The sequence below is a fragment of the Triticum urartu genome, chromosome 6A (assembly GCF_056163025.1).
Source record: "Triticum urartu cultivar PI428250 chromosome 6A, HENAU_Tu73, whole genome shotgun sequence".
Classification (NCBI taxonomy): domain Eukaryota; kingdom Viridiplantae; phylum Streptophyta; class Magnoliopsida; order Poales; family Poaceae; genus Triticum; species Triticum urartu.
The window spans coordinates 479,486,239-479,514,173 of record NC_141878.1 but is presented as its reverse complement, the minus strand read 5'-3'; the positions used below and the strand labels follow the sequence as shown (position 1 = coordinate 479,514,173).

Below are 27,935 nucleotides of genomic sequence, written 5' to 3'. Positions count from 1 at the left end.
TTGGGTTTTGCTATTGCAAACGGTTGTTAAAAAATACTGTGGGTGATGACCTCAGGCAACGCACACAGTCTCTAGGAATAAACCGTGTTGGATCAATGAACAATCACACACAACTCTTTTGAAAATTGTTTGCGTTAGGCCACCTTGCGCAAACATTTACCACATCAAAACTGTGTGTGATGGACAGTCTTTGCCACACAGTTTCTTCCACGGACTGTGTGTGATATATTCAATAACGCAAGCGATTTAACGGGAAAAATTGTGTGTGATGTACCTATGAACGGAAACGTTTTTCCTTCGAGCGACCGTGTGGGATGTACATACGAACGGAAACGTTTAGTGGGGACTGACTGTGTGGGATGTACTTGCGACCAGAAACAATTTCGCTGTATAATTGTATTTTTTAGCTCTATTGTACGTATTTCCGTATTTGAGCATTCTCCGGTCGCACACGACCTCATTTTGCCGAACGTGTGTGCGAGGAGGCCATATCTCCGATGGTTTCTGGGTCGTGTGGGAAGGACCCCCCTATCGGCCACACTCACTTGGCGACGGTTCCAGATGCCGTCGCAGAAAGGGGTTTTAAACCATTTGTTTAGGAGCTCGTTGTACTAGTGTAGGTACTGAAGATTGATGTGAACAAGTTCAAATCAACCTAGGGCCTAATGTTGGGGATATAACTACTGGGTATGAACCGCCCAAGAGGGGCTGGGTCATACCACTGGCGACTTATCAATAAAGATGGCGGGTCATGGCAAGCCTATTGACGGCCCAAGATCCAGAGGCGACTTGAGGCCCAAGGGGATGAACCGCCACATGTATAACTTGTATTGTAAGGCAAGCTTAGTTAGTCACCGAGCCGGACACGTTGTGTATGAGCCATTCGGGACTCTGTAAGCCGCCGGTCATCAACCTGTGTATATAAAGGGGTGACCCAGCGGCGGGTTGACAGATAATAAACAATCGAGAGCTAGGTCAAGCGTATTCGCTCCCTGGTAATTGAAACCCTAGCAATACAACACAAAGTAGGAGTAGGCTTTTACCTCGTTGAGAGGGGTCGAACCTGGGTAAACTCTCTGTGTCCTTTGTCCCATTTAATCCCTTCAAGCTAATCTAGTTGTGATGGCCCCATGACTAAGTCCTTTCGCTAGGGCATATGCCGAGTCAAGTCCACGACAGTCACTGTTTATCAAGAGGCAGCATGTTTGATCGGCTTCAGTTAGCAGCAGTACCGAAGGAATCGCTCGATCGGGTTCGATTAACAGCCAAGGGATCGATCGCTCGGGTTCACTAATGCGCGTAGCTAGTGCAATCGCTCGGGTTCAGTTAGAGGCCAACGCCTCGCACACACGCGCGTACGTGTACGAGATAAACACGCAATCCCTCTGTGCATCACTCGGCCCAGACCATCCACCGTAACCGGGAACTCCCCGAAATTTTCCTCGCCCTCACTTCCACCATGATTTTTTCGATCATGGACGGCCCAAAGAATGTCATGCAGGTGCGTCCCCGACTTGCCTAGGATGAAAAGCCTATTTTCTGTCATGATTTTTTGTCATAGAAGTAGGAGCCCACCACATCTATGATGATACGTGCTTTTGTCACAATTATCATCATAGAAGTGTCATAAGCATGATAGAAAAAAATTCGTTTGGGCCAAAATGTCACGGGTATGTCTTTTTTGTAGTGATCGTTGGCGGATATTTCAGTCTCAGCTTGGTGGAATGAAATCATCTGTCCTCTTGGAACTAAGGCCTGCTCCACGGCCATCTACTCTGGATGGAACTTATGGAAGGAGAGAAACATGAGGATTTTCAAACAAATTTTTGAGAGAACACGATGTGCTCGAGCTCATAAAATCTGATATTCTTCAGCCGACACTCTCCATGCACTGGCTTGGTGACACTAAAAATTCCCCAGAACCTGAGCCGGATTAATCTATATGGTTTGGTTTTTTTGTAGTGTCAAAACGTTGTACTCCCCCTTTGCCCCCCTGTACTTCCTTGTGCACTTTTGTATTTGTTTTACTCCTTCTTAATATATAGGCGGCAATGCTGCCATTCCCTCAAAAAAAGATATTTAATGGGGGCTCACAATCATAAAAGATGTCCAAGATGATATATTTGCATGTGAATTTTATCTTCCCTTATTAATTCTTTCATGAATTGCATCATTGACCAATGCTATGTTTGTCAACTTTCAATAAATTTTACCACTCATACTTTTCTTTATGTGATGTCATTACTTTCCATAAGATTAGCATATGATCTTTTTCATTATTTTCTTTATTTTGATTAAAACAAGAAAGTAGAAGAAGCAAAAACTCAAACCAATCTTTATTATATAACTCTCAACTCGATTACATAGATGGATAGATCACAAAACTAGCACTCGAAAATAGATCATACTAAACTTTTATTTAACTAAATCAAGAAATAACTAAGGATCGAACTAAAAACTGGTGAAGATAATAAAATTGATGGTGATACGATACCGGGCATCTCCCCCAAGCTTGGCGAAAGCCAAGGGAAGTGCCCATACCCGTGTACTCAATTCTCCTTCCCATACCCGTGTACTCAATTCTCCTTCTTTGGTGATGATGGTGGCGATGGAGTGGCATTCTTCTTCTCCAGCTTGCGTTTGAGGCTAAAATTTTCCTCCCTCAAATCCTCGTTCTCTTGCTCAAGCTTCAATATCCTTTTGCATAATGCCTCCTTGCTTTCCTGCAGAAAACAAGACAGGATAAATTGAATCTTAGATTTGTTTCCTTTGTTCGGGAGGCTTGACTTCTTGAATTCCACGTGCATATCTCTAGGTTGAGGTAGTGGACCTTCATCTTATTCAGAGCTGGCATCCTCCGTCCCCTTCGGATCATATTCTGCTTCTTCCTCTGTGGTCCAACCATAATGGTCCACATCTCCATAGATCTTTGGGTTTGTGAGATAATGGGAAACATAGCTCTCTCCATCTGAACCTTGTGACGACATATTTTCATATCTGCAAGAAAAATAGCATGAAACAAGAACATATGATCTCTCCGTGATGCGGTGGTCAAATCGGCCGGGGGTATATATAAATAATATTTATCTTGGGAAACAAGTATACGATAGGAAAACGGAATTGGGAAGGTTCTCGAGGGGCCCACTACCCACCAGGGTGCTCTAGGTGGGGCAGGCGCACCCTGGTGCCTAGTGGGCACCTGGGTTGCCTTCTTGGTCGTTTCTTAATTTTTTTTTCAAATATTACAAAACTCACAGGAAATATTATTGTGGAATTTTTGGAGTCGGTTTACTTACCGTATCACGTACCTCTTCCTTTTCAGGGTTCTGGAGAGTTCTAGAAGGTCTCTTTTATGTATTCCTCTGGTGTCATGGTTTGAATAATATTAGTTTCAACATTCATAGGTGTACCTGAAAATGTAGTGCTTAATTCTTTGCTCATTGACCACCTTTGAATTAGTGCCTTCGGCATTATTGATCTTGATGGCTCCAGAGCGGTAGAATTCTTCGATGATATATGGTCCTTCCCATTTGGAAAGAAGTTTTCCTGTAAAAAAACAAAAACGACAATTGTATAATAGAACATGCTCACCAACTTTGAATTACCGCTTTTGGATTCTTTTGTCATGCCATCTTTTGACCTTTTATTTGAATAGTTTGGCATTTTCATAAGCTTGGGTTCTCCATTCATCTAAAGAGCTAATATCAAACAACCTCTTTTCACCGGCCGGTTTGTAATCATAATTGAGTTCTTTAATTTCCCAGTATGCTTTATGTTCTAACTCAAGAGGCAAGTGACATGCTTTTCCATAAACCATTTTGTATGGAGACATACCCATAGGATTTTTATAAGCAGTTCTATAAGCCCAAAGTGCATCACCAAGTTTCTTAGACCATTTTTTCCTAGATCTGTTAACATTTTTTTGTAATGTCAACTTTATTTCTCCATTGCTAAGTTCAACTTGAACACTAGATGGAGGATGATAAGGAGATGCAATTCTATGATTGACATCATATTTAGCAAGCAATTTACGGAAAGCATCATGAATAAAATATGAAGCACCATCAGTCATTAAATATCTAGGGACTCCAAACCTTGGGAAGATAATTTCTTTAAGCATTGTAATGGAGGTGTTATGGCCAATACTACTAGTTGGAATAGCTTCTACCCACTTAGTGACATAATCAACAGCAACCAAAATATGTGTATACCCATTAGAGGAAGGAAAAGGTCCCATATAATCAAAGCCCCAAACATCAAATGGTTCAATAACAAGTGAATAATTCATAGGCATTTCTTGACGTCTACCAATATTGCTGATTCTTTCGCATTCATCACAAGATGAGACAAACTTACGAGCATCAATATAGCAACACTATCATTAGTAGGTGGTATAAATTTAGCAACAATATAGTTAGGATAGTCTGCATACCAAGGAGTGTTATGAGAAACATTTATTGCAGTTAACTATTCATCAGGAAAACTATTATTAATAGGTTGTGGGTCATCAAGAATATTTTCTAACCTAGACAAGTTATCAACTACGGGGTTCTCAGCTCCGTTTTTATCAGTGATATGCAAGTCAAATTCTTGTAGCAAAAGAACCCACCTAATGAGTCTAGGTTTAGCATCTTTCTTTTTCATAAGATATTTAATAGCAGCATGATCAGTGTGGACAATTACTTTAGAATTAACTATGTACGATCTGAATTTATCACACGAAAACACAACTGCTTGAAATTATTTTTCAGTAGTAGCATAATTACTTTGCACACTGTCTAGAGTTTACTGGGATAATGGATAACATTTAATTTTTTATCAACTCTTTGTCCTAGAACAGCACAACAGCAAAATCACTAGCATCACACATAGTTTCAAAAGGCAAGTTCCAATCATGTGGTTGAACAATAGGTGCAGAAGTTAAGGCTTTCTTAAGTGTTTTGAAGGCTTCTACACAATCATCATCAAAATCAAATGGACATCCTTTTGTAAGATATTAGTAAGAGGCCTAGAAATTTTAGAGAAGTCTCTAATAAACCTCCTAAAGAAACCAGCATGACCAAGGAAACACGAGTACCTTTAGTGTCTTTAGGACATGGCATTTTCTCAATTGCATCAACTTTAGCTTTATCCACCTCAATACCTCGCTCGGAAATTTTATGCCCCAAGACAATTCCTTCATTCACCATAAATTGTCACTTCTCCCAATTCAAGATAAGATTAGTTTGTTCACGTCTCTGCAAAACTCGATCAAGGTTGCTTAAGTAATCATCAAAACAAGTTCCATAAACAGAGAAATCATCCATGAAAACCTCAACAATATTTTCACAAAAGTCAGAGAATTTAGCACTCATACATCTTTGAAATGTACCAGGTGCACTGTAGAAACCAAAAAGCATACGTCTATAAGCATAAGTTCCAAAAGAACAAGTAAAGGTGGTTTTCTCTTGATCAGGTTGTGATAAGAGGGTGGGGTGGCGGCCACGACGACCACCTCCCACCTTCGGGCCATGGTGGCGGAACGGGTGATGGCCACGGTGGCCGACAATGGGGTGGAGGCCATGACGACCACCTCCCACCTTCGGGCCATGGTGGCAGAGCGGGCGATGGCCCTGGCTTTCAACGGTGGTGTGGTGGCCACGGCGGCAGATGGTGGGGTGGCGGCAACGGAGGCCGGCAACGGCTGCCGGCAGGCAGCGGCAACAGAGCGTGTGGTGGGTGTTGTGTGCACACCCAACAAGGATGCCACGCGTAGTACATGACGTTGGGGACTGCACCGCCGCTGCGGTGTGGCCTCCCAGCTGGAGTTGTCCTCTAATGACGGCGGAGTGGCTGAGCGACAACGACGGTCTGGTGCCATTGGCAATTGTGAGAGAAGCAGAAGAGATAAGCTACGGGGAGGGAGGGGAAAATGCAATGCAAGACTCGCCGGACGTGAGGGTTTATATAGCAGGCAGGTAAGCATTGGGGTTTTGGGGGATTTTGCCGAGTCAGTGATACGTCTCCAACGTATCTAAATTTTTTGATTGTTCCATGCTATTATATTATCTGTTTTGGATGTTTTATATGCATTAATATGCTATTTTATATTATTTTTGGGACTAACCTATTAACCTAAAGCCCAGTGCCAGTTTTTGTCTTTTACAGAAAAGGAATATCAAACGGAGTCCAAACGGAATAAAACTTTACGATGATTTTTCTTGGACCAGAAGACACCTACATGACTTGGAGAGAGGGCCAGAAGAGTCCCAAGGAGGCCACAGGCATCTAGGGCGTGCCCCAAGGGGGCGCCCCTGGGTTGTGGGCCCCTCAGGAGTACCCTAACTCTAGTCCCACCTCTATATATTCTCAAATATTCCTCAAACATCAGAAGCATCCACCAAATAACTTTTCCGCCGCCACAAGCCTTTGTTCCCGTGACATCCCATCATGGGGCCTTTTCCGGCACTCTGCCAGAGGGGGATTCGATCACAGAGGGCCTCTACATCAACCTTGTTGCCCTTCGGATGAAGCGTGAGTAGTTTACCACAGACCTAAGGGTCCATACCTAGTAGCTAGATGACTTCTTCTCTATCTTTGATCTTCAATACAATGCTCTCCTCGATGTTCTTGGAGTTCTATCCGATGTAATATTCTTTTGCGGTGCGTTTGTTGAGATCCGATGAATTGTGGATTTATGATCAGATTATCTATGAATATTATTTCAGTATTATCTGAACTCTTTTATGCATGATTAAGATATCTTTGTATTTCTCTTCGAACTATCGGTTTGGTTTGGCCAACTAGATTAGTTTTTCTTGCAATGGGAGAGGTGCTTAGTTTTGGGTTCAATCTTACGGTGTCCTCACCCAGTGATAGAAGGGGTAGAGAGGCACGTATTGTATTGTTGCCATCAAGTATAAAAATATGGGGTTTATATCATATTGCTTGAGTTTATCCCTCTACATCATGTCATCTTACTTAAAGCGTTGCTCTGTTCTTATGAACTTAATACTCTAGATGCAGGCAGGAGTCGGTCGATGTGTGGAGTAATAGTAGTAGATGCAGAATCGTTTCGGTCTACTTGTCACGGACGTGATGCCTATATTCATGATCATTGCCTTAAATATCATCATAACTATGCGCTTTTATATCAATTGCTCAACAGTAATTTGTTTACCCACCGTATATTTTTTGTCAAGAGAGAAGCCTCTAGTGAAACCTATGGCCCCTGGATCTATTTTCCATCTTGTATTTTCATATCTATAAACCAAAAAACCCAAAAATACATCGCTGCAATTTATTTATATTTACTTTAGTTTGCTCTTTTATTTATCTTTTATACTTATCTCTATCAGATCTCACTCTTGTTCGTGACCATGAAGGGATTGACAACTCCTTTTTCACGTTGTGTGCAAGTGTTTGTTAGTTTGGGCAGGTGCATATATTGGAGACTTGATTGTGCCTTCTACTGGATTGATATCTTGGTTCTTAACTGAGGGAAATTATACTTATCTCTACTTTGTTGCATCATCCTTTCCTCTTCAAGGAAAAAATCAACGCAAACTCAAGAAGTAGCAGTCGGGCGGGAAGCTTGCATGGCTATGCGCGGGAACCTGCGTGGTTGCGCGGGAACGGGCTCACCAACGATTCATTGGCGTCAATTCGAGCCACCGTTTGGCCAAAAGAATGCATGTGCGGTGCTCAAGCTTGCGCTCGAAGCCGTCTACGGCAACAGGGTGACAAGACATGCGAGAGGAGTACAAAATGTCACGTACACATACGGTTAATAAAAATGTTTGCGATTTAATTACCTACTGCCTCCATCCTGGTTTTATAAGTCCTCTTTGTATTTTGTGCCAAATTTTGACTAGAGATTTAACTAATAAAATATGAATGCATTTCACCAAAAATTGTATCGTTGGATACGTATTTGAACATAGTTTCCAATTATATTGTTTTTTATGACATGCATTAACATTTTGTTAGTTAAATTTAAGGTCAAAATTTGGCATAGAATATAAAGGGGACTAATAAAGCAGGGCGGAGGGAGTAGCACACGGCCGCTCTCTACGCATCATCGCGAATGATTGTTCGGCCAGTGTGTGATGTGGAACGCAACGTAGTTTCACATCATGCCGCTGGCTCACAACTGTCGGCCGGCTTGTAGACGACCATTCCCTACATGTTCAACTGCTCTATGTGTGTGGTTGCTCGCGGTTGAGACGGCCGTGGCGCGCTCTGCTCGTGTCCTGCCGTGCATGCTCTTCTCCCGCGTCCCTCCACACGCACTGCCAGCGTTTGGGGTCGGCGCACGATCTCGTACGTTCGTGCTGCCATCATGCATGCAGTTGCGTCGGGCATGGCACCATGATGCAGTTACCTGCTGCAAAAACTGCCATGTGAATATGCCGAGAATCTAGGCCGCCCGACCCCCATTTATTCCTGCGGCCATTTAACCTAATCTATCGCGCCCCATGACACAATAAGCACACCCACGACGACACATATAGAGAAGATATCCAGCGGCTCAAACGGCGCTCCCCGTGGCTCCAATGGCGATCCCAGTGGCTGGCGACAACAACGGGCGGCAATTCACCACGCCTCATGTAGTGGACACCCACGTGAGGGGGAAGGACCTCTCGGTGGTGTACACTAACTAGCCGGTCTCGGTGGAGAGCTCCATCCAAACTATGGAGCAGCGGCTTGCTGAGGACAAGTTTCAAGTGGTCGGCTTCGACCTCGAGTTCACCGACGGTCGTGCCGGGCATAATCAAAAGGATGTCGTCGACCAGTAGTGCGTGCGCCATGACGTCCTCGTCTACCACTACCACTTGGCCACAAGGCTTTGCGAGTGTTTCACTAGGTTTATCAGCAGCCTCGACTACAATTTCTCTACGGTGTACACCACCAACAATCTAAAAGTGCTCAAGGTTTCGGGCTTGGCCTGCTGAAATCTTGTCAACATCTGTGACCACTACAGGGTCTGGGGCAGCACGAAGAGCAACCATGACTCCCTGGTTGACCTCACCTTGGCCATCATCCCCCTACTACATGAAGATCAAGGATGAGAGCAAGAAGGACAAGATTGCCTAGCACAGTGCCTGGGAGCAGAGCCTAGATGAAGAACACGTCAAGTGCGCGTCCAAGGACGTGTAACAAGCTACGAGATGTACAGGCGGATCATTGACATGAGGAAGTGCCTTCGTCCTGCCCCAGACGACAGATCGAGCCACAGAGCAGTGGCGGCAACGTCACAAGAAGTAGATGATTAGATGCTCGTTTCTCCTAATTTAGAATACATGTCATTGTTTATTGAGGTGTGTGCGAATGATTTGTATAGTCACTTATATAATTGAATGTTTATTTTGGTTATATATGTTGTTCTTCTGTAGACAAAGCAAATGACACCACACATGGAGTAAACTAGGGAACCCGTTGGTGATAACTTCATCAATCGCTGACAAGTGTATACCAGCAAGCGTTTGCCCACAACACACACGGCTTATTAGCAGCAATCGTCTGTGTTATTATCGGTCTTCACACATATTTTTGATTATGGATCTGTTTGTCACGTATCACACACATATTGTTTAGTTAAACCGTTTTTGTTGTCTTGGCTCATCGCAAACAGTTCATCCAAGTGAACTGTATGCCGTATATCGCACACACTTTCATCCAGCTGACCATTTCTGTTGTGTTGCCTAATCACAAACAGTTCATCCGAGCGAATAGTATACTGTATATCGCACACATCCTTATCTGGCTGACCGTTTCTGTTGTTATGTTCATCGCAAATTGTTCGTATGGACCAACCGTATGCCACATATCACACACGCAACTCCGATCTGAACCGTGTTGATGTCTGCGCCATCGCAAATAGTTCGTATAATTTTTATGGTTTTCTTGCACCACTGTTTGCGATTAATGCATCGCACATAGTTTTGTCAAAGGGTCTCTGATTGTACTGTTGCGTTAGGACCATCATACAGTAGTGAGAGGACCTAAATGACTTTGGGTATCTCTTCAATGGGCACTCCATGAAGTCGGAACAAGACCTAAACAGGATTGAGGCCTTCCCCAAGCACACCGAACGATCGAGAAGCGTCAAGCTCACAATCTACTTCAAGAAGATTTTATTGAGCGTCATAGGCGCCTTTACAACACATCATGTTTATTTAGATTATTAGTTCATTTGGACCGTATGTTGTGTTTCACTTTGAATGGTTATGTTTGGGAACATTAAATTCTTATGTATTTGAATTGTGTGTACATAAATATTCAAGTCTATTAAATAATATGTTATAATAAGTTTGAAAAGGTTTAGAAAAATTGGCAAAATAAAAGAATAGGAAAATGAGATAGGGAAAATGTTTTGAACTTTTAGGATAGGGAATTTGCTAGAGATGCCCTTATCTTGTTTAGTTTAGTTTTTTTTTGAATTGTTTAGTTTGTTAGCTAGTTGCTTCTATTGTATAGGGTGATTCACCTTAGTTACATTTCTATGAAACTAATACTAACTTAAACTTTGTAGTCATCTATTCACTCTTTGATCTTTGATCCTTCAGTTATTATCGGCAGATCCTACCGAGAGGCATTGGGATGTCAGAGCCAACTGCTTTGACCATATCCGTAGTTGTTGAGATTGTAATGTGTACTTACGAAACAATTGATGGGTGGAGCAGTAATGGATCCGTAGTGTCACTCGAGTGATATTTGTGTATTCAGTTAAGCTTCACAATTCATTAACGGTTTATTGCCATTTCAGTAGTACTGCCTACCAAGTTATATTGAAAATTTGGTTGCACGTGACAAATGTGGAGGCTCCATGGCATATAACTTACCACCCGTTCCCTCAAAAAAAAAAAAACTTACCACCCGACCTTGATGATATTAGGCCAACTTCACCGCGCAACCCCATTTTGTCCGGCCCTGTCCGTTTGGGATAAAAGGGACAAACGAGACGGCACAGCGCGCGACGGCCCAAACCCAACTGGTCCGTTCTGTGTCCGGGCCGACGCATTTCAAGCGCAAACTTGTGTCGGGTTTGGGTCGCGGCAGACATCAAACGGACGCGCGCCTCGTCTGCGTCGGGGTCGCGTGGCAGGCGGCCACCTACCTCCCACCCGCCCACATGAATGCGCACGCGCGGGCGACCCCGCCTGTCATCCGCCCAGGCGAACGATCACGATCCTTCTTAAATAGGAACCCGTGGACCGGTCGTCGTCCACACTGCCCCACTCCACCCTGCGGCCTCCTCGAAACCCGACAGCACCAAAAACCCCAAACCCTAGCCTCGAGCTCGTCGTCCAGCCGCCCGCGACCATGGAGCTATGGAACTACGGCCGCAAAGGCAAGCACGACCGCGAGGCTGGCTCCTCGTCGGGACGGGCGCGGCACGAGCGCGCGGGCGGCATTTTTTTATTTTGTTTTTATATTAATTACGAAACTGGGACGTTTAAGTGCGGCGTGAAACTGGGCCGTTTTGTGGCCGTGACCCTAAATATGTTTTAAGTTTTTTAACTGCATTTATTTACTTTTTTAGTATTTTATTTAAGCTTTTTGTTTTTCTTTATCACGTTCATCCTGAACATGATTTGGGATGCGGCCGCGCGTTGAGCACATCCACAACCCAACGGATAGAGATGAACATGCGCAAACTCATTACCGTCTCAAAGAGACAAAATTCGGTTCAATCGGACATCCATTTGAAGTCCTTCGGTGGAGTTGGCCTTACCTCAACCTGGTTCGGGCAGAGGAAGCAGGGCTGGGGCTTCAGTTACCGCAGCCCCTGCTGAGTCCACCACACGTCCACACTACAGCGAGGTACAGATAAGTGATACTACCCCAAATGTTCTCAACCCACGTTTGACCGAGCCCTGCCTTCATATTCTATGCTCCAGAATGTAATCTAGCTACAAGAAACAACGTATCCTAAGTACATCATCTATAAAGGTACTAAGCTCCCTCGAATTGAAGCGTTCTCATGCTTTGAGAGTTGTGGAGGTCATTAGGGCCCCACACATAAGTGTGCTGTTTAGTTTTATTTCTTCTTTTCTTTTTCTTTTTTTATATTTTTCATGTTTTAATCTATAGAGGTACTAAGCTTCCTCGAATTGAAGCGTTCTCATGCTTTGAGAGTTGTGGTGGTCATTAGGACCCGACATGTAAGTGTGTTGTTTAGTTTTATTTCTTTTTATCTTTTGTCGGAGTAAATAGTTATGGGTAGCCTAGCCGGCTTCCCCTGGCCCTTCTGAAAAATTACAAGCCCGTCCGGCTCTCAAGAATCCAAAACATAGAGCCGCCTTCTCCTTGCCGGCTGTCACCCAGGCTGTCTTTCGGAAGGCGGCCCGACTTTAGCCCTCATGAAGAAAGCCATGGGAGGGCCGACTTCGAGAAGCCGGCCGCGAGGAGGCCGACTCCAAGAAGCCGGCTCCCATAAAGCGGTCGAGACTGTACCCTCAAAGTTTGCATCCACCTAACGGCGGTGCGACGGGGCGTGGCTACAGTAAAGCCAGCCACCCCCGAATCCCGGAGCACGCCTAGTACAGTGCACCGTACGGGTGGCCATGACCCGTCCGGCGCGGCACTGTTGCCACGTTGACCCTGATGTCATCCACGACGGGCTGCCAGCGCGGCCCACGGGCGGTGGGCCCCCTTTTGGCAGAGAGACACCCGAAGGCGGCCATGCCTCCCCTAGTCGGCCCAAGACGGAGCCGGCTCCCCGCAGCCGGCTCGCCGCCTCCCTCGAAGGAGACGCCCCATTAAGGAGATAAGACGCGGTGAGGCTACAGCGATCGCCCGCCGGGCGCGGCACTGTAGCCGCGCCTACCACGACGAAGCCCACGTCACCAAGATAGAGCAACAGTAACCAGCCGCCGACCAGGCCCTGGACAATGGGGCCTGCCTGTCGACCAGGGGGCCGGCAGCTGGCGGGCCCCAGCAGCCGGCGCAGAAGCCGGCGAGTGCAGTCACAGACGGCTGGGCCCCGCGCCCAGTCGGATTGTACCCCCGGGGGGTAGGCCTATATAAACCCCCCGGGGCACCCATGCAAAGGGTTCGACCCCCAGCTAGTCTTAGACACCAAACAAGGAGAAGAAGCAAGCTAGCCGTGCCCTTCTTCCTCCTCCCACCGAACAGCTCAAGGAGCATTGTATAGCTACTTGTCCATCTAGTGATCATGCGGAGACCCCGCATAGCAGTAGTAGGGGTGTTATCTCCACGGAGAGCCCCGAAGCTGAGTAAGATTCGCCGGCGTGCATGTCTTCGCCTCATCCCGTTTCCAGGCACCGGCGATGTCTTACTGGCTCCCACAATGATAAGCCACCCGTTGACATATGTCGCACCTACCACCCGACACCTTTTTTTCATGTTTTAATTCATAAGCACTTACTAAAATTTGTGTACTTTAAAAATATAAACATGTATTAAAAATCCTGAGTGTCGTTAATAATGGTTAAATTTCTGGATATTTTTCAAATTCACGGTCATTTGAACTTTGTGAACATTTTTCAAATTAGAAACCATTTTATTTGCGAACATTTTTTTAAACCATGGATATATTGTAAATTCACGAATGCTTCTAAAATTCATGGTTTTCAAAAGTCATATATTTTTAAACTCCTTAAACATCATTTAGTTTAACTAACCTTCTCAAATAAAAAAGATAGGTGATTTTTCTCAGCTTGCAGTAGGTTGAGCGGAAAAAAAAACTAAACAAGGGAGAGGAGTAGGGAGCCAAGCTGGGCAAGAGCTTCGTGTGTGCTGACCCAAGTGAGTGCCACAATAGCAGTTACATTAGTTTAGCATGAAATAAGAACTCCTGAGAGGCTCAAACAATCGCCACTGGGCTACCAAGGCCGAAATTTGCAAAGATTTCACAACTATGCATCAAATAACTGCTCTCTTCTCTTGAAAAAAAAACTCCAACAGCAACCCAACACGATATAAGAACAAAAAAAAACCACCAATAAAAAATTAAAACACAAAGACAATAAAGATAAAATCAAAACAAAACAACTGATCACAATAATCTATAAATATAAAAAGGATAATTTCACGAGTGAAGAATAGCGCGGCAAAGTGCGCATTAGCCTCTAGTTTACTTCCAATTTTCATGAAGAGCCAAAATACACACCAAACTTGAAGACGGGAGTACCAAATAACACACACACACACACTCAACTCAACCTTTGGGAGGGTTTTTTTTGGCGAATACGCAAGTTGCGCATCATTTCATTGATAGGTAGGAGAAGAAGAGTTATAGGGTAGTAGATACAAAAACTCGTACACCAGGGGGTGAGCATGGATCTACGGTGAGCAGAAGAAACCGGGGTGCTTAGACCAGATACAGAGCAGGTGCACGCCTAGGGTGGCTCGAATTGTGCGATCGCCGCTAGATCCTTAGCCCCGGCGAGGGCCCATAGCTGTGCCTCGCCAAGTATACTCTGAATCACCAGGTCCATGGAGGGGCGGGCAGAGTCGAAAACCACAGAGTTGCGGTGCTTCCAGATGCTCCAGGCAAGAAGAATGCCAAGGGAGGCGAAGCCTTTCCGCAGCGATGTAGGAGAGCTGATAGTCGCTGAATTCCACCAGTCGATGAACTTGTCGGTCAGAGTCGGGATGGCCACCGTGAGCCGATAGGCGGCTAGAACGTTGTGCCATATCACACGGGAAAACGGGCAGCCGACCAGGAGATGGTCGATCGTCTCAAGAGTCTGGTCGCAGAAGACGCATGTCGGGCTGTGAGGAAGCCCATGGCGAGCACGGCGCTCCGCGGTCCCAACACCGGTCTTGGACGGCAAGCCAAATGAAGATTTTGTAGCACAGCGGGGCCCATGTCTTCCAAGTCAGCCCGACGTGTGGCGATGAGATGGATCCCTGGAAGAGGGCATTGTAGCAAGAGTTGGCTGAGTATTGCCCAGAGGTAGTCCATCGCCAACGAATGGTGTCCGAGTCAGCGGAGAGAGCAACGTGGCGAACGCGCCGCCAAAGACCAATATACAGAATCGTCGCAATGTGCCCAAGGACCCCTTGGATGTTCTGCGTCCATGCCCGGTGCTGAAGGCCGTCGGCCACGGAACGGGCCTTCCTCCGCCGCTTGGGCACGAGGGCAAGAACAACCGACGCGAACTCGGCAACGCACTGCCCTTGAATCCAGTGGTCAGTCCAGAAACAACAAGTACGGCCATCACCGAGGACCCAACAAGTAGAAGCACGGATAGCGCGCACATCCGCGTCGTGCTGTAGCTGAAGGTGCTTCCAGGGCCGGTCTTGGTCCGTGGTCTGAAGCCAAAGCCAGCGGACCCGAAGGGCAATGCCCGCACGGTAAAGATCCGGTACGCGAGGCCACGAGGGTTGAGCGGCATACACATCTTGCGTCAGTTGAGGAGGCAGCAGCCGGCCGCTGTGTCCTTTCGCCTGTGTCACAAAAAGTCACGGATCACCCGGTTGGCTCTCTTGAGAGTGGCGGCATTCAGAGCAATCGCCGAGAGGATGTGTATAGACATGGCAGAGAGGACATGACGAACCAGGGCCAGCCTCTCGCCACGAGAAAGCAGGGCGGCGCGCCAGGTGGGCAGCTTCTTCTGAAGCCGAACGATGAGGCGGTCCAACGCAGAGGAGTGAAGTCTTCGGAGCGAGAGGTTTTTACTCCAAGAATTCAATCTCCCAAAGCAGCAAGCAAGCAGTAGACGACTACTGGAAGGAAAGCTACTCCTGTTCCAAACTTATAAGATCGTAGCCAGTACAACGTTCCGTTCAGCGTGGAATCTTCCTAGGCACACGCGGACGCCGCAGGCGTCAGGGAGGGTACGCGAGGCGATTCTCCGTAGGAAGGAGGTTTAGCAATTCTGGCGGATGCGCCTGCTCATCGATCCGTCCGGAGATTTTCCCTTCCCCTCTCGTGTAGGACGTACCTACGTTAATACGCCGCGCGGAGAAAGCACCTCGCTGTCGGTCTCCGGGGCACGCCCGCCCGCGCGCGCACATGCCGCACGCGAGGCAGGACGGTGCGTAAAATCGGGTCCGCCGTACGCATCGCACGGATCGTTTACCAGCTGCATGCATGCTGCGCGCAGCTTCCGGCAGGACTTATTAAGAACTCGATCCATCCATCCAAGTACCGCCACCGCCGATTAAGTTAAAGCGAGGCATTGTGAACATTCCAGCGCGGTTTGATGCGTGGACGACCGCCGGATCTCGCGCAGCAAGGTGACAGGTACTTTCTGCGGCACGACACAGTGATCGATCGATCGATAGATGGATGCACGTACGTACGTACGTACTTAAGCTCGACCGAACCGGGGCCAGGCCGTTTGAATGCACGCGCGCGAGCGAGCGGTCGCACTTACGGCACTGTGGCGTGCAGTGCAGTGATAGTTAGCCGTCGTACAGCTACAGCCAATAACTCGGCCCCGTCATTCATGTGGCAAAATCGGCGAACACTGCGCGCCTGCTAGTGTAATGAGAACCGCCAGACACCGGAAGTAATAAGGCGGTGCGTATTTATTCGTCCATTCGTCGCTGTCACGGACGCTGTGACGCTGTTCGTCGCATGCGCTTGTTGTGCATGCACGGAGAGGAACAAGCATGCACGCATGGGTCCTCTGATCTTGAGAGCCTACAGGGGAATTGTTGCTTTCGTGGATCCATTTGATCTGGCCTCGCGGCCATATCGCCCGGAACCAACATGCCCATCTGTTTCCGGGCGCTAAACTGCCCGGACAGCGAAAGCAGCTCACCGGCAAGCTAACTACTTCCTTCGTCCGAAAATACTTGTCATCAAAATAGATAAAAAAAGATGTATCTAGAACTAATATACGTCTAGATACATCCCCTTTTATTCATTTTGATGACAAGTATTTTCGGATGGAGGGAGTACTAGTAGCTACTAGCTGCCTGCTTGCGCGTGAAACGCTCAAAGAAAGAAAGGTCTGTATTGCATGGAGACAGACACGTTTCTGCACGCATTATTTGCGCTACATTGCCTCGCTGAGGCGTGAGCAGTCGCGCTCTTGGTCGCACACCGGAGCAGAAGAGAGAAAGAGAGATCCACGGGAACAATCCCCAACATCACGCCATGTGCATGGATGGGGACAGGACGGAGACCAACCCAGCCCTCGGGCGCAGTTGCAAATGTGTTAAGTGGATGCACACATAATGCCCAAGGAGCGGGTGACCTGCATACAACAGTACAGCTTAGATTGCGAACACCCACCACACCACTAGCCATGCACTGTGCACTGTGCACTGTGCATGCATGGCTCGTGGCCGGCTGGCCCCACCCGCCGTTTCCGTGGCCTGGTCCAACTACCGACAGCCACAATTGCACCTTGCCCACGGATTGACCACCATATTACCCATCCGGTCCTTCTTTCTTTCTTTTCTTTTCAGAAGGAAACCCTATCTATTCATCCCTGTTAGTATACCACTACCAGTACTTCAGTACAGTACAGTACTGGCGTACAGCAGTAGACTAGGGCATCTACGTACAGCAGTATACCACTACCAGTACAGTACTTCAGTACAGTACATGTTGTTACCCCCTGCTCACTGTGGCGCGCACGCATACCCAGGGCATCTACGCCAGTGTTGAGGATTTGATAATCGGGACGCCAGATTCCGTGTACAGACAAGGATGATTTCTAAATTAATGATGTGGACATGGGGAAATGACCGGTGAGTCAAAGGGTGGTACATGTCACTGAATTCAGCAATTGATAAAAACTGACAATGGAAGCCACTACGGAACAAACCTGATTTGATCTAGCAGGCGGAATAAATTACTAGCACGATGCCGACAAGGAATGTGATTGTGTGATGATTATGCTAACAAGCCCCTGTTTATACTTGGACCGATGGAGGTTTTGTTTGAGGAGAATATGGATGACTAGGCAGTCACTGCATTCAGAATATGAGCTAACACAGGAGAAGAATATCATCATTGTTTATATATATATGTGTATGACTGACAGGCCAATTGGGAGCCACAGCAGGGCTACATGCGGTAAACCAGGGGCCTCTTTGGTTGGCGAGATTTCAAAAGGCTTACTGGGGGGGGGGGGGGGTGATATGGCATAATTTCAGAATTCCAATGAAAGAAAGTTTCTATGACATTTGACTTGATTGAAAATTTTCTATGGAATAGCATGTTGAAATAGATAAAACGGGCTAACCGAGGGCATAACACAAGGTTTTGGTCTCACTTGACTTTGCAAAGCCTAGATCGGACCATGTGAAGTGCACTATTTAAAGATTAGTTCGGCGATATCTATACTGGATCCTCAAAACTTTCAGGCTTAGCATACTTGACCAAGAAGAGTTACCCTGCTTCCTGCTCACAAGTCACAGCCTCGTAAACAATGATGTCCCGTCTCCTAGATTTCATACTTAACACGCTATCGGCTGATAGCCTGATTCCACTAGTATGTCGCTACTGCTTGAAATGCAAGAGCAGTGAGCATGTTAGGTCATGGCATTAGACATGGAGACCTTGAACTCTGTGGCCTTTAATGCTTTGTCCCCGCACAGAGTGTGGTCACATCCTGTTGAGGATTTTGAGAGCCATTCGTGGCAAGGCAGAGGCAGAGAGCCATCCAACAACAATTTACTCACCATGGTACAAAAAACCAGTGACCATTGTCTGCATTGCATGGTATGGCCACGGACCCTATGGCGAGACTACACAGGACTAGATAGATCGGGACGAAGCAGCTGGTGTCCCCATGGAGGCACTCCAGCAATTTCTGGCATGAACATAAACTGAGCTTGATGTGCATGCAAGGGGAAACTGTGGGAAGCCAAGATTTGACTCAACAGGCTCACTCTACTCCGGCTTTCAGACACCACATGCAAGCTAACGCCGGACACAGAACCATGTCAGCATGCGTAGCATGAGACATTACTTATTAGCATGTTGAAAAATAAGAACATGCATGACGAGATAACAGGCAGTACTCTTTCCTAAAGGACCTTAGACTACGACCATAGTATCAACTATCAACTGTATGGCGGGGATCATATGATCGAATTTTCAACCTAATTGGGCAGATGAGAATGTCTTTCAGGAGTGTCTGATGGGCAGACATCAAGGCAATAGATGGATTCCTACCAGAAGATTATTTTCTTGAATTAGGCGACATAACAAGTTGGAGGTTGGAACCAATGGTCTTTTCCTCATTAGGACGCAGAATATTTATCTTTGAATAAGACTCACTGATAAGGGACGACATGAATCTAAAGGAACTTTATAGTTTATGCGCACTAACATTTAATATGAAGCGTACCTTCGCCTCAAGGCTGAGCACTTGCAAGTTAGGAAACTGGATCTTCATCATTGGGATGACTGACTTGGTAGCCGAATTGAAAACAGAAGAGGTGGGCACAAGTGCAGTATTGGGTATTGACAAAGCTTCAGTCAGCACCCAGCACTCGCTAGTTAATCATCATGGACACCAAAGAGTGGCAGCAAAGAGAATCCTTCTTTTTAACTTGTCTTTAAAGACATGCTATGATTTGATGGCATGTATTTTTTCTTTGAGAACATACACAAAAGAATGAAAAGAGAATTGAAAAGGTTAGAAAAAGATCGCAAATCTTTCATCTGGAACCCATCATCAACTTTCCATGGAGGAATGGACTCTTTGCCAATGCAAAGCCATAATAGCCGTGAAAAACCATGCCAAACTGTCCTGCTAATGGTTCTTCTAGGCTTTCACTGTGTTTTCAGAAACTCAACAGGTGGAGCGAAATGATGGCGGCAGGGTGAGTGAAAGTATGTAACCAGTGCACTGGGCTATTTTGTGTGTCCCACCGTCACAGCATAATTTACTATACCATATGTAAACCGGATGATACCTAATTTGCATACTTTGTCAAAGCATAAAGACAAGAAACAGCACGCCACTCTCCCTGGAGTCCTGGACTACCTGGAGTCTTGCTAGGAATTTGCAAAGATAACTTTACTTCCACAAATAGAAGCCACTCACCAGACAATTAGTCAAATTACCTACTTGGCTAACCAACCACTACTTCAAAACCAACTATCATTGGCTAAGCAAATGTTGTATTTCCACGCAGTTAAAGGAGAAAGTAAATCTTATATGCCAGAATTTAGTAGATGGGGATCTAACAACTATCATTTGTGACTGAATTGTTCATCTTTATTCCTTCTGTTACACCCACTTTCAATAAAACACGATTGATTCGAGCATTTGGGCTTCGATATACATTATCACAAAGAATCTACTTTGTTGCATATGAAACATAACAAGTAGTTATGCTAGTGATTTCTAGTCAGCATCAAGTTATTAACACATCTGGAAACAAATGCACCTCTTTGATATTAATTTCCTGTCAGCATCAATCAATTCATTGCTTTTCATGTTATAAACACACTGGAGACAAAAAATATTGGGAACAATAATGACATAAGAATAAGAAGTTTGATGGCCTTGATGACGAGAGATTACACAAAGTGTGAAGACAAGTAGAAAGTAGAATGGCTTGTCAGGAGATATACAGTAGTTTCATATTTGCATCTATTTAACCATTCTAGGTACATGTGTGTCTGTGGAAAAAGAATGAAAGAAACTGTAAAAGTTATAGACTAACCTCTTTACAGTGGAAAGCCTAGAAAAAAGGAGATAAGTGAAGATGTACAACTAAAGAACATCAGAAACTGCCTGCCTACTCTTTTCAGGTCCCCTACCACAAAGGTAACCTGGCAAATGCAATCAAGAATCCAGCCACGACAGTGCCTCTATTGGAGGCCTGCGGAAAGAATTGCTTCTGAACCATCCATCACCGACTGGCCTACCAACAAACTGGAAACCTTGGCTCGAAGGAGTTGTCAGCTTCCAGAAATTAAGACTGATGTTTGTTAACATATGTGGTGTTAGCACCAGTTGCCTTGTTATACTTCATCGAGCATGGTGACTAGCCAAGTCACTGTCCTCCTGGGATCTACAAGAGATTTCCAGCTCATGATTCCCTCTGGGAAATGATGGGCCAAGAATTTTCAAGCGCTTTGGCCCAAGCTCTACAGATGGAGATAGGTAGTTGCAGCCATTATGTTTTTGGCTGGAAGCAAATTCATCCTCCATGATATTTGCATGTAGTTGATGTAACATCTTCAATTTGGTTGGATGTACTGAGTCATCTCCATTTCCAGAAATAAAGTCAAGACAATGTCTAGAATGATGGGTATGGACAGGATCAATTGTGCCACAGGATACTTCCACTAACTTCTGTTGTTGTCTGTCATCTGCATGGATTTTCTTCAACCGTTTTAATACCTGGAGTTCGTAACAGGGAGATGCCCTTAGTAGAGATAAAGCAGTCAATGTGAAGGTAAATATTGGATATTCTGGGTAAAAAATGTGCAATCAATCCATGAAATGAACTTGCCGTTCACTAACTAGATCTAGTTACAAATCAAGAACAAATACCCTTATTATCATGTCCCTTCAGATTTATGCAATGATTATAAGTTGTGGAATGCAAATCATAATTTACTCTTTGAGGTTCAGTAAACATTTTAGTACATGCTGGATTGAAGCTAAGTACTTAGGCCCATTTATGGAAATAAGGTCATAGTTTTGATTGCCCAATTCGTACAGCACCTTACTATCCTGTGAAGGTGAAATAGAATAAACAGTTGGTGTAAAATGTTAATTATATAAGAATAATCAAACATATATAGAACAGTGATGAACTGAGGATTCCAGCAAGGCTATCGCAACTGAATAAGATATAGACAGCAAAAGGGCTCCATGTACACTGCAAATTAAGTCCAAAATAACACTACTCTACACATTTTAGACACTGACAAATCCTCTGAGATTAACCTCTCACCAAGTCACCATTAGTTTCTAGTGTTACTTTAGTTATAGTGCAAACATACTAGTGACATAATCAACATATAAATATAAATGCAGAGGGAAGAAATATACATGAGTGGCGTCACAAAAATATCTGTACCTGATTCCCAGTGAAAGTTGTTATGGTTGAATCTTCTGTATGCCTCCTCTCAGGAGTTATGCCAGACCTTCTCTTCACCCTAAATATCTCACAATCAGAATCATCAGCGTCTTCTGCAGCCAATTTTTCAGAAGAGCATGTTTGATCAGGTGCAGACGAAGGGTATGCATTAATGATCGTAGTTTGAGGAGTAAATCCATTCTCAGGACAAGAGCTAGAGAAGATCCTTCTGTTAGTACTTGTGCACTCCTACAAATATAAAGTAATATGAACATATTTTAGTTGCCGCAATACAGTACAGCAACATAAAGAAATACAGGACTGAGCCTTACATCACTTTGTGTAGAATACTCATGGGGTCCGAAACAAAATGTTATTGTTGATGCATCAGGATATGGCTTGTTCAGATCATATCCAAAAACACGTGTCTCTGAAATGCTATGAACTTCAGGTGGTGCATGTATGTGAATCTTGCAGTATGGGAAGTATTCAGCATTGTGATTAATGCGGTTGAAATAAGAATGTGAGCTAGAGCCACGAGACATTTGCTTTCTGACAGCATCGACTATTCCATTTTCCTCTTCGAACTTTTTTGACAGTGTCTCCAACTCAATAATGTCTTTTCTCACAAATACAGCACGATCATGGCTGCAAGGGCACTTCCTAATCTCTTCCTCTTCAAAAAACAGGTAAACAAGTAAAAAGGATGCCTCAAGAAAGGTTGATATCTGCACTTAATGTAAAAAAGTTCTTACCATGACAAAGGCAAATTGCATCAACTCTGCAGTTACACATAACATGAGCTACATAGCAGTCACGTTTACATATGCTACAGAGAACTGTGGCATCAATATCTGCTTTATAGTGCGTGCGAGCACCCATTTTCATAAGTGACCAACGGACACAATGCTGGAGCCGCATCAACTGCACAAAAGGGACTTTCATACAATGCTGAATGTGCGTATCTCCAGTTGATGTTGTCAAATCTTTATAACTAGATGTAGAAAATTCATGATCAATAAGTGCTGCCTCTTTACAAAGAAGTTCCTCATAAGGCAGTAATGGTATCCTCTTTAGAAGTGCATAACGTTGACTAGCAATTGCTCCAAGAGGAAACCATTCACCAACAGCGAAATTCACTGCCTCGCCACAGTTAAAACCTGACATTGGTTGCAAACATTTCCCAGTGTTCATAAATTATCCAATGAGATAGATGTTAGAGGATGCTGGAAGATTACTTACAGCACAAAGTTGCAAGAAAATCTCACCATGGCTGAAACCTGAATGATATGCTCGAGGAAACGTGATCACAAACTCTCCCGGTTTCTGTATAGCTCTATAAACTGGAACGTGATGATGCAGCAGAATATTTGGAGGGAACATTGTTGTCTTCCCCAAAAGGATATCAAATGCTGCAGTTTCCCCTTCACCTGATAAAATTTCATGATCATATACATGCTCACGTACCACTTTCTCAAAATCTGGAGCAGCTTTTCCTGGGATCCCATACCATGTTTTTGAAGCACCACAGTGATGATAGTTAATGCTGCAAAGTGTTAAATCAGATTAGAATAAACAGAAGGTTCAGTCTGCACCATGCTGGAAAGTGTAGGAAGTGGAAACATGACAAAACTACTAATCATGCACCTGTACAAGTAATGGTCTTCCACGTGCCAGGCAAACATACTAAAGAGCATTCCGATATACAGCATTGGGTCAGTTACTCCCTGGAAATCGACGAAAATAAACAGTTAGTACTCGACAACAAAGGATGTGAATTCATCAATTCAGCATACTCACTGGAATTGCTGTTCTGAGAAGGCGCAGGATTGATTTGGACAACCGAGAAAGTTTCTGGATCAAAGCACAAGATATTTTAATACCATAAATAAATGTAGCACATGCAACAGATAAGATCATTTAATGATTGAAATATTAATGTATCAGGATAAGTAAACTTGAGAAAACATATAATTGCAAGTGTGACAACTATCTAACCCCAGGCTACACTCAACTCATACAGCAAAAGGAAATGCAAAGCAATCATATACTGTTGCCGTTGCGTAACTTCACAAAATAAAGAAATGCGAAATAAAGTGTTACCAAGTGAGGTTAGCACATAAATATTTCTAAATATGGTAGATAAAAGAAGTACCTTCAAGTTCCATTTGCTTCTCCCAAGTTGGTCATTAGGAGAAGAAGAGAATGCACTACCATCAATATCGCATGCATACTCAACGGATTCCATCTTGCCAAATGCTATTTCATGCCAAAATTCTTCCTCCATATACCTTGCTGGAAGACAGGCAGCACTAGAGTATCTTCGAACAAATCCTTTATTTGCTATCTTCTCAAAATCTCGAAATGTGTACTTTCTGTTGACACAGACTCATAAATTATGCAGTGTACATGACAAACACAGCTCTGGGGCAGGTCAATAGATTAACAGACCTTCCGCTCATGAAGAAAGCAAACTTGTCATCCGTGGACCATTCAGCAAGACGAAGAGGCTGCACTCTGGTAGTAAACTTCAGCCCACCTTGTTCCTTCATAAGTACAGTGCCAACAGGTACAGAAGCACATATAGGTGAAACAATCTTGCATATACCTGGCAAAGCACACATATTCTCAGCGATTTGAAGAAAAAGCACAAATGACAGACGATTTGGTTCAAGACATTCACTAGTTCCAAAAGGTTTGCTATGGCAATGCTTGTTTTTGTGTGTGGTCAACTATTTCATGCAAGAGCACAAAACTAAGAAATAATCATGATATATTTCACATTTACAGTCATCATGAACATACACAAGCTAAATTGGAGGTGCAGCGTGATTTGGATGTAATATTAAAGAACAAAAAAAGGTGAAGAGAATACGCCAAAAGAGCCATTTCAATGGATTTGTTTTTGTACTAGAGAAAATTGCACTAGAAGCTCCTAAACTTGTGCAGTGAAGTGAAATCACTTAGGTCTAAAAACTTGTTTTGTGTATGGTCAACTCTTTCATGCAAGCACACAAAACTCGCAAATAAACTAATTAAAATCCCTATTCTCCCAATGCATCAAACAAGAGATCAGAACAATCTAATATTTTTTGATTGGAGTGGTATCTTCTAATCTCCACCTTTAATCTGCATGGAAGTCTGTAAACTTTTCTTTTCTAGGGGGGGGGGGGGCAAAACTCCCAAAAAAAATGTAAAGAGAATACCCCAAAAGAGCCACTTCAATTGCTTAGTTTTATATTAGAGAAAAACCATAAGCTCCGAAACTTGTGCAATGGCATCACTTAGGTCTAAAAGTTTAAAACCATATTGGTGGGTCCCTAAACTTGAATATTTGCCACTTAATACGACTTTGAAGTAGCAGGGACTGTTAGCACCCCCGCGCAAATTAATCTTTATTAAATTTCATGAGATGACATTTGGCAATCATTAATTCTCTGTCTGTATAATATTTGTCATGCCCTTGCCTTAAGAGAAGAAAATAATCGCAGAGCAACATAGAGAAGAACTTATACCATATTTTGCAGCAACAGGGGCAATTTTACTGAGATAAACAAATGGATCCTCGAACTCCTCCACCGATGGAGAAAACACGGGGCATTCTGGAATCTGATCAATCCAATCTAGGCTAGATAGATCAAACTTCTTCACTCTGTGCTTCAAGAAAGGGTCCCTCATGGACACTTCCTCTCTTATTGATGCATCACGACTCCTACGTAACCTTGCCCCACATGATACAGGTTTCAGAGCAGCTTCCTCCTTCCCTGCCATTATCCTGAAGACATCAACCCCTTGGCCCACAAATGCTGAGATTACTGGCTGACGGCACCCATGCTTTATACCCCAGCTCAATAAAATGCGCCTCCACTCGACCTGTATACACAAAAAGATATGACTACTTATCCTACTAGAACACTGTGTGTATACTTCACATTACTAAATAATAGCTGCCTAACTAAAGCAAAGTGGACGGGATTTAAAGGTTCTTCTCCAGCGAACTCATGCAAAAGGAATATTACATCGAAAAGTGGAGGCTACATGCAGAAATTTAAACATGTGCGTGTCAATTGTGTCATTGTGTGCTACTTTTCCAGATCATTCTATATGCCTTAAGGCACGATCTCACTGGGTTGTTCACACACACCACATGTAGTAGGGTGCAAATAAGTCAAACCCTGCTGTTGAACCCAGGAATCCAACAGTTAAGTGCCATCTCAATCATAAAACAACCATGAAAAAGTTAAGACCAAATCACACAGGTCAAATTCATAAGGAAAACACTTCTGAATCTGTTCATTTAAAGATGTCAAATTAAGCATCTAGAGTTGTCGCCCGCGAATTCACATGGTATAGTCATTAGTTCCCACCACGTACTAGTGGAGCAGAAACTCACAACAGGAACAAGCGCAAAAATAGCAAGCTCAGGTGGTCAAATATATTTCCCACCCAGAAAAACTGGTCAAAACTATGGAGCAGTTAGAATTTGGAAACACATCAAACATGACACGAAATCTTCTACCATTTTAAACTCAGCTCTATGGTTCAGCCACAACATATACCAAGAGAATTCTCGAAAACAGAACGATTCCGTACGAAATCAACCCAGTGCGTTCAGAGAATGGTGAATATTACGCGACAAGCAGGTATTCACGAACTTGGTTACTCAAAAGTCAAAACACATCTAAAATCACGCGCCCGCGCATAAAATCGTGGAATTATCGCCTACAACCACCAGCAGTCGAGCGCTGTTTAATCAAACTGTTGGAACAACCAAAATTATCACAAACAGCTCCAGCTACGAGAAGGAATCCAGACGATTGGTCGTGGGAACCGCGGAATTAGCCTCTCGTCGCAACTACACTCCCAGTTAAACATGATCCAACGGCTACGTGCATCGCTCCACACGATAGAAGTGGTCTCCGCAGCCTCAAACCAAAGCAGGAAATCGCCAACATCAAAAGGGCCAGAGCAGAGCAGAGCAAGCGCGCCCAGGTGATGACAGCTAACGATCGAAGAACCCCACTAATTCACCTAGCGAAGACGAGCCGAATTTTTTGAACGCCCGCCCCTGAAACAAATCCAACCACCCGCACCGCAGGAGCGCACCCGCCCCGGTCCCCGATTCGCAATTCACAGCCCGGAAATCACTCACCGTGGCCTCCCGTCCCGCGACAGCCTCAAGCCGGGACCCACATTCCCCTCCGGGGCCTCCTGCCGGATCCCCCGCGCTCGGATCCGAGCCCGCCACTGCCCTGAACCGCCGCGGCGCCGAGGGGCACGAGGCTGGTTCCGCGCGAGGCGTGGGCGCGGCAGCCACGGGCCGAGGCGGAGCTAAGGACGCCGAGCACCGCGGCGGCGCTCCTCCGAGACGCGGCGAGGGGTAGGAGGAGTAGGAGGAGGGGCAGGAGGCGAGGTGCGGAAACGAAGGGAAGGAAAAGTGCGGGTGATATTAATACGGGATAACTGCCGGTACTGCGTCTCTATTGCGTTTGGGCTTCTCTAATCCGCGCTTATTACGGTGCTAATCTGTATAGATTAGAGTTGAATTTTGTGTGTGCTTATACTTATTATATAAAGAAATATGTCATGTAATTTTCTGATAGATGGGGTGGTTGCGAACGAACGTTGTGATTGCAGGCCGTCGTCACGGGTCCGTCTGTCTTCGCCAGCGCAGCGGTGCCAGCCAATGGCTTTTCTGCCTCGGACCCTCCGTTGCCTCACTTGTGTGCGCGGAGTTTTTTCGTGTAGGAGTAAATTGCATCACCGGGATTTTAAACCCGTTTCAAACATCCGGGCGGATGGACCGGTCTGTCCCATTGCCTTATTCTAGTGCGTGCACAAGCTTTTTTTTTGAGTAATGGAAATGTAAATTGCATTACTGGACGTCTCAAACCAGTCCCAAACGTCCAGGCGAGCGGACCGGTCAGTAATCGGTTATAAAAAACCAAACCACCCAACCGCCTTAAATTGGCCTC

The 27,935-nt window shown here is 44.9% G+C and overlaps 1 protein-coding gene across 2 annotated transcripts; it reads right to left on the bottom strand.

The window, feature by feature from the left end:
* Nucleotides 1–20,409: 20,409 nt before the first annotated feature.
* On the bottom strand, nucleotides 20,410–27,437 carry LOC125514251 (lysine-specific demethylase JMJ706). 2 transcript variants are annotated; one of them, XM_087528393.1, is made up of 12 exons: nucleotides 27,113–27,437; nucleotides 25,476–25,833; nucleotides 24,412–24,568; nucleotides 24,116–24,335; nucleotides 23,761–23,814; nucleotides 23,608–23,687; nucleotides 23,229–23,506; nucleotides 22,716–23,120; nucleotides 22,293–22,636; nucleotides 21,961–22,209; nucleotides 21,525–21,611; nucleotides 20,410–21,275 (listed from the first exon to the last, which is right to left on the bottom strand). In XM_087528393.1, exons 2-12 carry the CDS (start codon nucleotides 25,729–25,731, stop codon nucleotides 20,901–20,903), a joined length of 2,505 nt encoding a protein of 834 aa, XP_087384519.1. In that variant the 5' UTR covers nucleotides 25,732–25,833; nucleotides 27,113–27,437; the 3' UTR covers nucleotides 20,410–20,900. The 2 variants fall into 2 exon arrangements, with proteins under 2 accessions (XP_087384519.1, XP_048535503.1); XM_048679546.2 differs by lacking the exon at nucleotides 21,525–21,611 and having other exon boundaries at nucleotides 27,113–27,434.
* Between the last annotated feature and the right edge of the window lie 498 nt (nucleotides 27,438–27,935).

What these genes read in the sequence shown, in the direction of transcription:
- LOC125514251 (XM_087528393.1), bottom strand. Translation starts at nt 25,731, where the DNA reads ATGGCAGGGAAGGAGGAAGCTGCTCTGAAACCTGTATCATGTGGGGCA. An exon ending in GCTTTCTTCATGAGCGGAAG is followed by an intron (nt 24,336 to 24,411) that starts GTCTGTTAATCT and finishes CTGTGTCAACAG; the next exon opens with AAAGTACACATTTCGAGATT. An exon ending in ACTTAGCTTCAATCCAGCAT is followed by an intron (nt 21,276 to 21,524) that starts GTACTAAAATGT and finishes TACGAACTCCAG; the next exon opens with GTATTAAAACGGTTGAAGAA.